Source organism: Rhinopithecus roxellana, chromosome 5 (assembly GCF_007565055.1).
Source record: "Rhinopithecus roxellana isolate Shanxi Qingling chromosome 5, ASM756505v1, whole genome shotgun sequence".
Taxonomy (NCBI): Eukaryota; Metazoa; Chordata; class Mammalia; order Primates; family Cercopithecidae; genus Rhinopithecus; species Rhinopithecus roxellana.
This window is the reverse complement of record NC_044553.1, coordinates 150,616,667-150,632,034: the sequence shown is the minus strand read 5'-3', so window position 1 is coordinate 150,632,034 and position 15,368 is coordinate 150,616,667. Positions and strand designations below refer to the sequence as shown.

Sequence of the window (15,368 nt, the reverse complement as noted above, 5' to 3'; positions counted from 1 at the left end):
GGAAGAGGAAGACAACAAACAAGGAATACATCAGATGGTGACGAGTGCTAGGAAAAATAATTCAAGTAAGGTGATGGGCAGCTAAACCAGGTAGGTATTTTAAATCTGTAGTCAAAGGTGTACCTGAAGGGGTAGGCCTCAGGTTTAACCTGAGACCTAAATGACCAGGAGCCAGCCACACACAAAGCCAGGAGAGAACACTATAGGCAGAAGAACAGCTAGTGCAAAGATCCTGATGCATTGTAGGGCACAGAGAAAGTGGAATAAGCTAAGGTCAAAAGGTAGGTGGGATTAGATCATGTGGGATCTAAGAAGCCTGCCTAAGTAGTATGGATGTTATTGAAAGAGAAGAAGGAAGGCTTTGGAGCCATTTAAGCAAGTGAATGACATGAAATGATGAATGTTTAAAAGATCTCTCTGGGAGTTGTTATCCAATTGGTACAGAGTTTCAGTTTTGCTACATGAAAAAGTTTTACAGATCTGTCATACGACAATGTACATATAGTTAACGCTACTGTACTGTACACATAAAAATGATTAAGATAGTGAACTGTATGTGTTTTTTATTGCTTTGTGAGATGGAGTCTCGCTCTGTCACCCACGCTGGAGTGCAGTGGTGCGATCTTGGCTCACTGCAACCTCCACCTCTCAGGTTCAAGCAATTCCCCTGCCTCAGCCTCCCGAGTAGCTGGGATTACAGGCGCCCGCCACCATGCCTGGCTAATTTTTTGTATTTTTAGTAGAGACGGGGTTTCACTCTGTTGGCCAGGTTGGTCTTGAACTCCTGACCTCGTGATCTGCCCGCCTCTGCCTCCCAAACTGCTGGGATTATAGGCGTGAGCCACTACACCCAGTCCTCTATTTCTTTTTTTACATTTCTATTTTTTACCTTAGTTGGCTCTGCCCAACACGCTATAGAAATATTCTATTTCTCGATCAGGGTACAGACTAGACAGGTGCATTCAATTTGTAAAAATTCATCATGCTATACACTTAACGTAGGTTTCAGTATATATTATACTTCAGTGAACATTTTTTAAACTTCCAGATTTTTGGCTTGAATATGTGGGAAGTGCTGCATTCTCTGAGATAAGACAGAAGAATAGTATTGGGAGTAGGGGAAGAATAAAAATTGTTTTGGATGTGATCAAGTAGAGGGAAAGCTGCTAGATAATGAAGATAGGAGGGATAACTGCAAAGGAACTATCGCTAAGAAGGTGAGCAAGAAAAGGTCCCTGAGCATCAGCATTAGTTATTAAAAAGATCAAAAACTTAACATTTGATGTTTTGGCTGTTTTTCATTTCCTTAGCATGCTTCTGAATATCATTGTCTATTTTTTTTCCCAAACTTAAACCATTTTTCTTTTACTAATTCCTCAAATAATTTATTAGACCTAATTTAATTTCTAGTAATTAAAATTTTCAAATTCAGTATTTCCTATCTGATGAAATTGTTTCAAGTATTTCTTAGTTCTTTTAACCTTGTATTTCCAAGCTACTAAATAACCCCAAAGACACCATTTTACTCTGCTGTGCTTGCTCAGAATCCTGGCTCAACAATTCTATAATTATAGTACATATATCTCAGATTTTAGTTACTGATGTTATGCTTTTCTTAAGTAGAGTTGGAAGACAGATATCCCTACCACATAGCTTTTAATAAACTAAACTTTCCTTAAAATGACTGCTAAGGGCCAGGTGCGGTGGTTCATGTATAATCCCAGCACTTTGCAAGGTGGAGTGGGTTAGGGGGAGGGGTAGGGACAGCCTGAGCCTAGGAGTTTGAGGATACAGTGAGCTATGATGGTGCCACTGCACTCCAGGCTGGGTGACAGAGCGAGAGTCTATCTCTAATTAAATAATTACATGAGTGCTACAAAGACAAAATGAGAAGCAGCTTTATGATACTGCTTTATGTTACAGCTTTATGTTAAGGTTTAGTCACCTAAACCTTTGCAACTCTGGCAGTTATTAACCATCCCACTATATCAAATGCTACAAACTTTAATGATATACTAGTTTTGAAAAATTGATAGAATTGATGCGCTGGTTATTAAGCAAATGATCTTTGGGTATACTAGTCATTGAGCTAATTGTCTTGTTCCTATAACAGGAGATGAGACAGCAAATGCAGATGCAGAATCAAGTTAGTATATTTAGTGGTGGAAAGATAAAGGAATTCCTGACTCACTGCTTCGACTTCTATGTTAAGTTGGAGACAAGATCATGTGCTATGAATGAAGGCTGAGAGTGAGCTGCAGGATGTTTGAGGAGAAAGAAGATATAAAATTGCCTTACAGTGAGAATGGGAACATCCTACCGAATGCTGAGTACTGGTGTAGGGTCCCCTTCTGAGATGTGAAGTCATGCATGTGAAAACAAATCTGTCTACACTGTAGTGTTTAACTTCAGAAACATAAAGCTGCTTAAGTACAGGCACACACCAAACAAATGGTTTAACTAAGGTCAAACCCTTTCCAGGTGACTAAAACAGAAGTGTAAGAGAGTTAAAGATATTTGCAAAATTTTGATTAATTGTGAACCACTGAGTTTAAGGCTGGAAGGATGACAGACAGTATAAAGGTGAGGTTCATGAACTGAAAGTCCCAATGGAACCAAAGAGTTGTTGTCATGAGAATAATAGGGAAAGTCAGCTGTAAATTCAGAATGAGATGCTTGGAGACTGTTCGGCCAAAAGAAGGTTACAAATATGACCACAGGAACAGAGAGCATGATAGCAGGAATGGATGTCTGAGGTAAGATGAAGGAAAAGATTAAGAAATAAGGTGTCAAGTAACTGGGAAGAATTGGACAGATCATACACATGGATGCTAAAGTCAATGAGAATAAAGTCCTGAATACAAGTGGACAGGAAGACTGTGAATCAGGGTCAAATGGTGAACGAGTTACAGAATGACCAAGAGATCATTAAATGTCAGAAACAAGGAGGGGTCAGCATATCAGCAGGTCTGAAGGCAAAAACTGCAAATGGAAGATAAATAGCTAGGAAGCTGCAATACAGAACAAGGAAGACATGTACTCCGTTCAAAGTACATGCAACACTGAAAGAAAGAGTAATTACTTCAGGGGGCTACAGGATAAAGAACATCTTTAGGAAAGAGTCTGATTTAAATTAAGCAAGAGACAGGAAAGGAACCTTTCAGAGATTGAGAAAACATTGTACATGCTTACCCTCTGGGTAAACTAGAGGGTACCAAGGAAAAGTTTAAGAATGAGAACTTCTTTTGAGACCATCCACAGCAATACAATGATATGGCTCTACAAAAAATAAAAATAAAAAAATAGCCAGGCATGGTGGCACATGTCTGTGGTTCCAGCTACTTGGGAGGCTGAGGGAGGAGGATCCTTTAAGCCCAGGAATTTGAGGCTGCACGGAACTATGACAGCACCACTGCACTCTAGACTGGGTAACAAAGCAAGACCCCATCTCAAAAAAGAATGAGAACCTCCAGTAATTTGTGCTATTAAAGGACTCTCTTCTACAGTAATTTTTTTTTAAGAGATGGGGGTCGGGTCTTGGCATGTTGCCCAGGCTGACCTCAGATTCCTGGGCTCAAGTGATTCTTCCACCTCAGCCTCCCAAGTAGCTGGTACTACAGCACACACCACCACTCCTGGCTCTCAGGAGTAATTCTGATCAAAATCCTAAAACAACTTCAAGTTTTATTTTTGGTCACTATTTTTTATACATCATGCACAACGTATCCCCCAAACAGTCTTAAGGTAAAGTTCACATACAAGTGCTTACCTCTATTTCTGTAATTTTTTCAGAAGGATTATCAATTAGGAAACGTGCTAAAGTCCCAGGAGTAGTTCTGTAAGTTAGAATGATTGAGTTTTTAGGATCCTGACACCACTGAATAAAGAGATCCCTTGAAAATCCACATTCCAGGTCAGGTTGACTGGCAAGCACAACTTTAGGGCTAGGTACTCGGGCCAAGTCAGAAAGACCATGACATAAAGAGAGATGGCGAAACTGAAAAGGATTATTTCTTTTGTCTTCAAAACATCTCATCAATTTATCACTCATCCATTCTACCTAATATGGGAGGAAAGATGACAAGAATTAGAAATCCTATAACTTCAATATATTCTCTAATAGTCAAGGAATCTGAGTTCTATCTTTTACCCCCACTGGTTGCTTAAATTTGTAATGTTTTGACAAGCAGCTTATTTTCTGCTTCCATTTCCCATTAGATTATCCCACCCTAGTTTTCATCCAAAAAACCCCCGATTTTTTGCATTATATTTCACATATAAATCACCTTAAATCTTTTTGAAAAGGCAAGGTATATGTTCTAAATGAAAATCTTACTCCCAGAGATTGCTATTTCAAGGCAAAAAGCTTATTTAAAAGAAAGGACAATGAATTCTAACATGTATATGCTATGAGGTAGGTTCTATTTTTGTCCCCATTTTACAGACTGGGATACTAAAGAGTTAGAAGAGAAGCAATTTGCCTAATCTTTAAAACAGGGACAAAAGGGAAACTACTTAGTAGAATAAATACAGATTAAATGAAATAATACATTTAAAGCACACAGAACAGTAAATGGTTAATGGCAAGTTATCATCATTACTAACAATCTCTTCAAGGGAAAAATAAAATCCAAAAAACAATGAAGACACCCACTTCCACAGACCCAATCACTGTAGCAAACTTCTTTATTACAAGTGACAACATGAGAACAAACCTGGGATTTAGAAAACTCCACCACATTGTAACTGACATTATTTAGGAGTGCCAATGAGTAAACACCCAGTCCTGCATCTTTAGTCCTCCAAATCTGATCAAGAAGTTGAGCAAGTTCCAAAACTCTGCCTGCTGTGTCCACTGCTATTAACACATTTCCATCACCTCGAAGTGTTTCCAAGACATTTGCTAGAAAACAAGAATGTAAAATCCCTATAGAACATAACAATACTATGCTACAAAATTACAGATAATTTTATCTCTCTGTTTTTATTAGAAAGACTGTAATTTACAAATAAGCAACTACTAGGCCAGGTACAAAATGAAGGAATTTTGTTCAGGTCATTACAACTGCTTTTGATTCTGTTAACTATCTCTTCAGAAATTCAGTGTCGTTAACTCTCAATCTTTTTTCATTGAAAAATTATAAATCAGTAGTCCTCAACACTCTATACATTATAATACACATGGAAAATGGTGTGTGTATCACTGAGAAAATTGTTTGGCTAGGCCAAATGTAACTAGCCTGGTGTTTCTGGGCTACCCTGGTCTCGCCTATCCATCCCAATGAACTTTGTCCCAAATTTATGTACATACATATATATACACTCACATAATTATATATACAGCCATCCCTCAGTATCCATGGGTACTGGCTCCAGGACCCCCACGAATACCAAAACCATCAGATGCCCCAAAACTCTCATAAAAAATGGTGGCCAGGTACAATGGCTCACACCTGTAATCCCAGCACTTTGGGAGGTCAAGGCAGGAGGACGGCTTAGTCCAGGAGTTCAAGACCAGCCTGGACAACATAGGGAGATCACATCTCTATAAAAATAAAAAAATCCAGCCTGGGTAAAAGAGCGAAAGTCCGTTTCAAAAACAAAAAAAAAAAAAACAAAAAAAAAAAACAAAGAAACCTGTACTTATATTCCCTAAATATACAAAAAGTTACAAAATAATAATAAGGACATGAAAGAATACGTACTCAGAAGCTGCTCATCTCTCTGTTTCCTTCTAGGCTGTACATATGTAGCATTGAATGAATCTGTGATAAGTAAGGAAGGCCTGCTTAGCATTTCCAGGGAACATCCATTTAAATGGCTATAAGAAATTTTAAGAAGAGGAATATTTTATAGCATTTCAAGTAAACAATAATAGCTTCTCTTACTTAAAAAATAAGCAGCTTCATTTATAAGGTGTTCCCTCTTCTAACTATAAAAGTAGGCACGCTCATTGATAAGAAATCTAGTAACTTCAAACAAGTATAAAGAAGAAAATAAAAATCTTCCAGAGTACCATTACTCAGAGATAACTGACATAATATTTTGGTGTACATCCTTCTAACCATGTAAGTTTTCTATTCACACATTTTTTTTTTCTTTTTGCCCTGTCTTATGGTACTGATACACATATGTATTTTTCAAAGCTGATATCCCATATGCATTCCTATATACTCAGTTCTATATCCTGGTTTTTACTCATGACATAAACATTTTTTTGTAAACTAAATGTTTAACAGTTATAAAAACATTTTATTGTGTCTACACTGTATTTGATCCCTTCCCTTTACTGATATTTAGGTCACTTATTTTTGCCATAATAATCTTTCAAAGAACATTTTTACAAAAGCTTCCATTGCATTTCTGATTGTTTCTTTAGGTCACATTCCTAGAAATGTATTTACTGTAATACATAGTACTGCTAAAAGGCTTTTCAGAAAGATTTAACATTACCCAGAAAAGTTCAACCAAAAAGACTGACCAATTCTACATACTTCCCAGAAGAAAAACCACCATTTAAAAATAATTTTTGACTACTGCGGTGGCGCACACCTGTAATCCCAACACTTTGGAAGACAGAGGTGGGCAGATCACTTGAGCCCAGTAGTTCAAGACCAGCCTGGGCAACATGGCAAAACCTCATCTCTACTAAAAGTACAAAAATAGCCAGGCATGTTAGAGCGCACCTGTAGTCCTAGCTACTTGGGAGGCTAAAATGGGAGGATCACTTGAAGCTGGGAGGTTGAGACTACAGTGAGCCGTGATCGCACCACTTGCCTCCAGCCTTGGTGACAGAGTGAGATTCTGTCTCAAAAAAATACATAAAAATATAAATAAGAATAATAATTTTAATGGTATCTAACAAAAAAAACATTTAAATTTTCTCTTTTTTGACTTTATAACTTTTGTCCATTTTGCAAGTGGTATATTTCTATTAATAAATTAATACTTGATTTTATATATATGTTGCAAGTTTTTGGGCAACTTGCTGCAAATATTTTCCTACTTTGATTTTTTTTTTTATTCGTTGTTTCAGACATTTGAACCTGTATGTCATCAAATCTATCAAACTTTTCTTTTGTAACTTGGTCCATTATTTTTATGCTTACAAAGTCTTTTCCAATTCAGAGATCAGACTCACCAATATTGCTTCATTTCTATTTAGTTCTAATCCATCTGAAATTTCTTTTGTTATATAATTAAAATGACACAAATTGATTTTTTTCCAAAATGGTTGAATCCTTCAATACCATTTACTCAAATAGCCATGCCACAGTTTGCCATGGTTACTACAAGACTGAATGAAGGAGGACGAACGCAGAAATGAAAACTTAAAACAAAAGTAACTACTTTAAAGGAAGGGATCAGGGGAAGAAGAGAGCTCCCTGCTTCTAGTGAGCAAAGGCAGCCGCCTTGAGCTTCCACAGCCCTTCATATTTAATGGGTAAAAAGACCAGGGAGGAGGAGGTAACAATTGGTTAATTGACCACAGGTTAATTGACCACAGGTTAATTGCTTAATTGAACACAGGTTCACATTACTGCTAACAGGCTTCAGATGTGCCTAGTCACAAGCAACACTTGCACTTGAGGCATGACTGCCCTCAGCATTCCTTCTGGGTGGCAAACACAGTTTGTCAGTTTGCCAACATTCTGCATTTATGAGAACAGTTTGCTGTTTACTCATCTAGCCTCCAGTGGTATACTGAGTCGATCACAACACTCACTCTTTCAGCCTGCAACATAACCATCCTTTCCTCATTAATCTATGGTTATAAGCATCTAAAATTCAGTCTATTTGTGTTAAGTATTTCTTAATACGAAGATCCTGAGCCTATTGTAATGTAACACAAAATAGCTATGAACTTAATGTACAGATAAAACAAAACAAGCCTGTAAGAGACTAAACACCAAAATATTGTATAGTAATGCTCTGAGTGCCACATGAAGTGTGTAAAATCATAACTAGCATTGAGTTCTCTTTCAAAGGGACTAACTTTAAACATACAGGGTAGTTATATTAGATGGTAATTATATTATGTGCAGGGCAACTCCCGTTTTTAAATCTATCAGATCTCGTGAAACCCATTCACTATCACAAGAAAAGCATGGGAAAGACCCGCCCCCATAATTCAATCATCTCCCACTGGGTCCCACCCACAACACATGGGAATTATGGGAGCTACAAGATGAGATTTGGGTGGGGACACAGAGCCAAACCATATCACGTTACAAAACAAAAGAACAACCCATCCACAAAGTTTTGTTAAATAGCAGGCTGAGAACTTGCTATTATTTACATAATTTCATATTTAAAATTCATCTCCTTTGCAACATCTCCAGGGAGGTATCTGTTTTGTAGAGTGTATACTTAACGTGTAAATTTTTAAAATCTTTTATGTCTTATAACATACTTTTCCCCCTTACTATGCAAATAATTAATTTTGAAAACATTCTCTATTTGATGCTTTTTAAGTTGCCCTAAATTTCTGGTAACCAAAACAAAAACTGTGTTTCTTATTTTCCCTTCAAAGAATAAAATAATACTAATTGCATTTCCTTTAGCTTTTGTCTTGATATACCTACATCTCCCTCTTGTGGTTGAAGTCAACTGCATAAACAATTTCTTCTTCTCCATCTTTGACTATTTTCCATATTGTTCCACCTATCATATGACCAGCTGGCAGAGGTGTGATAGACAGGCCATGTCCTTTACCTATGTCAACAAGGTAACAATACTCAGATTTCTTTTACAACCCTAAAGAAAGGTTATTTATTTCTAAATGATAATATTTTAATAGGTAATCCTGTATATGTAATAACACAAAATTCAAAAGTAAAAATGCATATAGTGAAAGCAGGCTTCATTCTCCTGTCTCCCAGCTACTCTACTCCCTCACTGGAGGCAAACATTCTTGTTACTTTATTATGTATTCTTGTAGAGATATTTGTGCTTATAAGTACAAGGCTAGAGATTAGGTTTAAAAGCTAGTACACTATTAAATTATTTAGTATGAACTAGCAAATTTTAATGTATATTTTATATACACAATTATCAAATGTTTCCATTTTTGCTAACCTCTAAACTAACAGAATAATTTAAATCTCATTGTGCTAAAGAATTTATCCTACAGAAAAACTAACTAGAAGCAAAACTGTTGAGACTGTTGTTATTTCTGGGCTAAATCTTCAGAGTCCATTATTGCACTATTTTATCAATGCCAGGGTTCATTTCTATGAAAATATCTAATAGAAATATCTCTGTAGATGATCAATATAGACTTACTATAGGACTTCCTGACCTAATTCAATAATAAACTTTTTAATGTCCAATGCTAGAATTCATTATCTGCTGTGCTGCCACAGCACTTCATTTACCCCAGTCACTACATTTGGCCATCTCAGCCACCTTGTCGCCTCAATCTAACTGTAAGCTCTGAGGAGGAGGAAATGGCCAAACTATCTTTTGTTTATTATACATGATAAACACTAAATGAGTCTTTCCCAAGTTAAACATGAAAAAGCCTGAGCTATTAACATTTTGTTGGCGTTTATTCTGAAATATTTTAAAATTCAAATGGAAGTTAAGAGTTCTATATCAAGGCAGAATGTGCTAATTTTTTTATTCTTCAGACCATAATGCCTGTAATTTTCTCTCTGAATTCTCCTCAGTATTTTCTAGCAAGTTAAACCCCATTCGTCTAAGTACTTACTACTGGAAATTCTTTTTACCTTTCAAATTCACAATCTGAGAGAATTTTAGCTGCTGTATTTTATCAAAGGCTGCATCCACATCATCTAATGTAAAGAGTGTAAAATCTTCCGTATTGTGTCGAGACTAAAAGAATAACACAAATAAAGGTGAAAAACTATCACTGAAGGAGTGCTAACAAAATTTTTTTAATTGCTTAAATTACCTGATAAAGATCATACATGAACATCTGTCCCATTTTATAAACAGGAATGGTTGCATAGATAGCACAGTTCAGACCCAACTTTCCGACAGCATACGGGAGGGCACCAAGGTGGAGAGGATCAGGGTGAGACAACAGTACTGCATCAATCTGGTGAACATGCCTACAAGAACACAATCGAAAGGACTACTTCTTGAATCTTTTCAGAGGGTAAAGACAGAATATTCAAAATTATTCCCCAATTCTGGATTGAAGACTATGCTGGGGCAGAAGAGCAAAACTAAGAGCTAAAATTATGATTACCTATGAATTTCAATTATTACGACCTGTGCTCTGCATAGCTATAAAAAATGTAGTATAAGGTACACTTAAATATATGGTGTGTAGACACATTTTAAACAGAAAAGAAGGCCAGGTGTGATGGTGCACACCTGTAATCCCAGCACTTAGGGAGGCCAAGGCAGGCAAATCATTTGAGCTCAGGAGTTCAAGATTAGCCTGGGCAACATGGCAAAACACTGTCTCTATAACAAAAAAAAAAAAAAAAAGCCAGGTGTGGTGGCATGAGCCTGTAGTCCCAGCTACTTGGGGGGCAGAGGTGGGAGGATCACTTGAGCACAGGAGGTTGAGCTTGATGAGATCATGCCACTGCACTCCAGTCTGAGTGACAGAGTGAGACCCTGCCTAAAAATAAAAACAACAACAAAAATGAAAAAGAACAGTAGACACCACAAATAAGTTGATTTTTTTTTTTTTTTTTTTTAAGATGGAGTTTCACTCTTGTTGCCCAGGCTGGAGTGCAATGGCGCGACCTCCAGCTCATCACAACCTCTGCCTCCTGGGTTCAAGCGATTCTCCTGCCTCAGCCTCCCCAGTAGCTGGGATTACAGGCATGTGCCACCACACCCAGTTTATTTTGTATCTTTGGTAGAGATGGGGTTTCTCTATGTTGGTCAGGGTGGTCTCGAACTCCCAACCTCAGGTGATCTGCCCGTCTCAGCCTCTCAAGGTGCTGGGATTACGTGGGTGAGCTACCATGCCTGGCCGTAAGTTGATTTTTAATAGCTATCCTGCATGCTATTTTTTTTTTTTTTTTTTTTTTGGAGACATAGTCTCGCTCTATTGCCCAGGCTGGAGTGCACTGGCGTGACCTCAGCTGCCCAGTTCAAGTGATTCTCCTGCCTTAGCCTGTGGAGTAGCTGGGATTACAGGTGTCCACCACCATGCCTGGCTAATTCTTGCATTTTTAGTAGAGACAGGCTTTTACCATGTTGGCCAGGCTGGTCTTAAACTCCTGACGTCAGGTGATCCGCCCTTTCTCACCTCCCAAAGTGCTGGGATTGCAAGCATGAGCCACTGCACCCAGCTTCATTTAACACATCTTTTTTTTTCTTTTTTTCTGAGATGGAGCTTCACTCTTGTTGCCCAGGCTCTAGTGTAATGGTACAATCTTGGCTCACTGCAACCTCTACTTCCCAAGTTCAAGTGATTCTCCTGCCTCAGACTCCTGAGTAGCTGGCATTACAGGCATGCGCCACCATGCCCAGCTAATTTTTGTAATTTTACTAGAGATGGGGTTTCACCATGTTGGTCAGGCTGGTCTTGAACTCCTGACCTCAAGTGATCCGCCCGCCTCAGCCTCCCAAAGTGCTAGGATGACAGGCGTGAGCCACTGTGCCCGGTTGCAAACTATTAAGTTCAAGAACTTAGCTTAGAATTTCAGAAATTATTATTGGCTGGGCATGGTGGCTCATGGCTATAATCCCAGCACTCTGGGAGGCCGAAGTGGGCGGATTACCTGAGGTCATGAGTACGGGATCAGTCTGGCTAACATGGTGAAGCCCTGTTTCTACTAAAAATACAAAAAATTAGCCGGGCAGGCGGTACATGCCTATAATCTCAGCTACTTCGGAGGCTGAGGCAGGAGAATCACTTGAACCCTGGAGGTGGAAGTTGCAGTGAGCCGAAAGCCTGACATTGCACTCCAGCTTGGGCAACAGGAGCAAAACTCCATCTCAAAAAAAAAAAAAGAAGAATTTCAGAAATTATTAAGGAGAGGGTATTTATATGACCACATACTTATAATGGATTTTTGTCCCAGCATTTTCGCACAGTAACCACAGAGAGTTTTGCTAATTGAATAGTAAAACTTCAATTAATCAGGGAAGCATATGTTCTCATTGACACAAGAAATTAATAAAATGGTTTGGATTTTTTTTTTCAAGTTCTAAAGTTTTTTAAATATTTAAGTCCTCTTTTCTTGCAAAATTAGTATAATACTGCAAACATAATTGATTTTTTTTTTTTTTTTTGAGACAGATTTTTGCTCTGTCACCCAGGCTGCAGTGTAGTGGTATGATCTAGGCTCAGTGCAATCTCTGCCTCCTGGGTTCAAGCAATTCTCCTTCCTCAGCCTCCCAAGTAGCTGGGACTATAGGTGCACACCACCATACCCAGCTAATTTTTGTAATTTTAGTAGAGTCAGGGTTTCACCATGTTGGCCAGGCTGGTCTCGAACTCCTGAACTCAAGTGATCTGCCCACCTCAGCCTCCTAAAGTGCTGGGATTACTGGCATGAGCCACCGTGCCCAGCCCATAAATGATTTTTTTTTGGATGAATCAGTATCTCATGGTCATTCTGAGAACCAGTTCACAATGTTTAGCATCAAAAGATGTAGAAAAGTAAGCTAATGTGATCTGACCACAGAACTTTCACATGGAAAATGTTTCCTCTTCTCAAATTCTTATGTATTCTTGTTCTTTCCAAAAATTAGCATGCAAAAATTTCTACTGAAATCCATTAGCTTAAGATTTTGCTGAATTTCAACAAGCAAAGCTTATAAGTAAATCAAAACTTTACAAGTTAAAATGGTCACTATAGGTTTTTGGCATAAGCAAAATTAAGCCTTTTGCTATAAACTAGTGTAAAAAGGCAATATTTATCACACTGAAATGGTATTACGGTACAGAAAAGAGAAGTTGATTTAATAAAAACCTAGAATTGTGAAATGTAACTTACTTCCTCAGGGAATCTATAATATCCATAGAAAAGTGCTCATCCCAGCCACAGTCCAATAAAAATCTAAACTCATCAACTTGGAGAAGATAGCAAAGGGCAGATTCTTCTTGGACCCCAGAAAGGGTAGTTAACTTGATAATAGACGTCATTTTTTTTGGTCCAGAAACAGCAAGCTAGAAGGGTCTTTCAAATGAAATGAAAACATAAATAAACATAAAAGCACCATCTGGCATATATAATAGACAAACTGATTAAAATTAGTTCAAATATTTAAGTTCATAGAAATTCCATTAACATGAAAAGCAGTTTAAAGGCCCATTTCCATCACTGCCAAGTTTACTTATTTTTTAAGTGAAAGCAAGTTTATTAACTCACTGCCAAGTTTAAAAGCACAAACATAATCTTGGACACAATGAGCCCTTTAGTGGCTCCCTAGTGGGGTAGTGAATATTGCAATCAAATAGACCCATATATGAATCTACTATGTGATTTGAAGCAAGTTAAACTTTCCTCACCTGTGTATCTCAGTCTATAAAACATTAGTATTAACATACATGTAAAAAGGATGAAGTATTTCAAATAATGTATAAATTACCTACAACAGATACTACTGCATCCAAGTTCCTCAATAAATAAATGTTTAGGAATTAATGAACTCATCCTTCAAGGTGAATCTGTTCGTCTTTTATCGTGCTTTGTGATGGCACTGATTTCACTGTATTACAATGATTAGTTTATGCGTCTTTCTCTCCTGTTAGTTAGACCAGTGGTTCTTAAATAGACCCCCTTGAGAATCTGATAAAAACCTATGGGCCCTCCCCTCTCCCCTACCAACTCTCAACACAACCAAACAAAAAACAAGAGTACATATACACATAGAAATTCACAAACTTTTCAGGGAGTTTAACATTAAGAACCCTTGCATTGGAATGTGAGCAACAGAAAAACACAGGTGGTATATGTTTGCAACTCCTAAATAGAACCTGATGCACGCTCAACATATATCTGATGGAATGCAAATTGGGATGCCTACTACATATATTTCAGGAAAATATAACATGAACACATCTATAGGCCAGGCATGGTGGCTCATGCCTGTGATCCCGGCCCTTTGGGAGGCCCAGGCAGGAAGACTGCTAGAGTTCAGGAGTTTGAGACCAGCCTGGGCAATGCAGTGAGACCCTGTCTCTACAAAAATAAAAAATAAAAATACTGGCTGGTGGCATGTACTTGTAGTCCTAGCTACTCAGAAGGCCAAGATGAGAGAATTGGTTGAGCCCAGGAGTTCGAGGTTACTGTGAGCTATGAGTGCACCACTAGACTGGGCACAGAGTAAAACCCTAGAGTGTCCCCTAGACTGGGCAACAGAGTGAGACTTTGTATCTAAAAAATAAATAAAATAAAATAAAACATACTTTTTTTAAAAAAATGGGATTTAGAACCTGGAACTGTGTGCTATTAAGCAGAAGTTACAAAAATATTCATTAACAAAGTTCAACCCCACAGCAACATTTCAGATTTCAGCTCCCTAAAATAAATGAGCCTTTCCTGGCTAACTATGCAAATAGGAGAGAAGGCCACTGAATTACCTAATAATTTCTCACCACTACTCAAGGTCATCAACAAACTGAGGTAAACTGAAATCCACCTTTGACAAGAGGCTGACAGGGGCTGCTAAACCCACCATATCTCCCAGCCTTGTTTATCTGAGTGACAGCCAAAATCACAAGACTGCTAGGTTATCAACTATCAATGATGCATACATCTCCCAGTAAGACCTAATCCCCTACCTCTTCTCCCTCTCAAATCCTTTCAGGATGCTCTCTGGAACTATGATTCTACTCACCTGTAACTGCAACTGCTTCTCTGAAAATTCTCTTCACCTGCTTGTCTTCCCAGGTACCTGGCTGTTCCCTAATCATACTCTTTCTCTTACAGCCTTCTCAAGGTTTTTCGTTGTTGTTGTTTTAACTTTTTGTACGCCCTGTACTTGAAAAGCAGGAGGTATGTGCTCCTTGCTCCTCACTGCAGCTTCTAAACCATGTCTTCTCCTTCCTCTTTCAAATAGTCTAGTCCCATTAAAGCTCTTGCCACCCAGCAGGTCACTATTCGTCTTTCACATTTCCCCTTCACTATGGCATCCATTAACCTGGCCTCATTCACTGGGGACTTTTACATGACCGTTGTTTCTCTGAGTAACTTCAATACTGACCTGTTGGTTCCTTGACTTCCTCAACTCCAATAATCTTCATTTCACTTCAGCCACCCAGCATTAACGATTACACCCTAGAACTTATCACTATCAGTAACTACTATTTTGAAAATTTCACCTTCAAGCATCTCACTCTCTAACACCTTACTTACTCTAGTATTCCCATTGCAAAAATCCTCTGTGCTCAGTGGTATCTCTCTAATTCGCTGGCTACTTTTTCCCTA

General features: G+C 38.1%; 1 protein-coding gene across 1 annotated transcript in view; it reads right to left on the bottom strand.

Moving 5' to 3' along the window:
- Positions 1-15,368, bottom strand: part of CPSF2 (cleavage and polyadenylation specific factor 2) — a 38,056-nt gene that overhangs the window by 15,747 nt on the left and 6,941 nt on the right. Inside the window, 7 exon segments of the mRNA XM_030930732.1 lie at positions 3,770-4,060; positions 4,716-4,903; positions 5,706-5,821; positions 8,586-8,715; positions 9,732-9,837; positions 9,917-10,076; positions 12,933-13,115. Coding sequence (XP_030786592.1) covers positions 3,770-4,060; positions 4,716-4,903; positions 5,706-5,821; positions 8,586-8,715; positions 9,732-9,837; positions 9,917-10,076; positions 12,933-13,081 — 1,140 coding nt within the window. The 5' untranslated portion in view covers positions 13,082-13,115.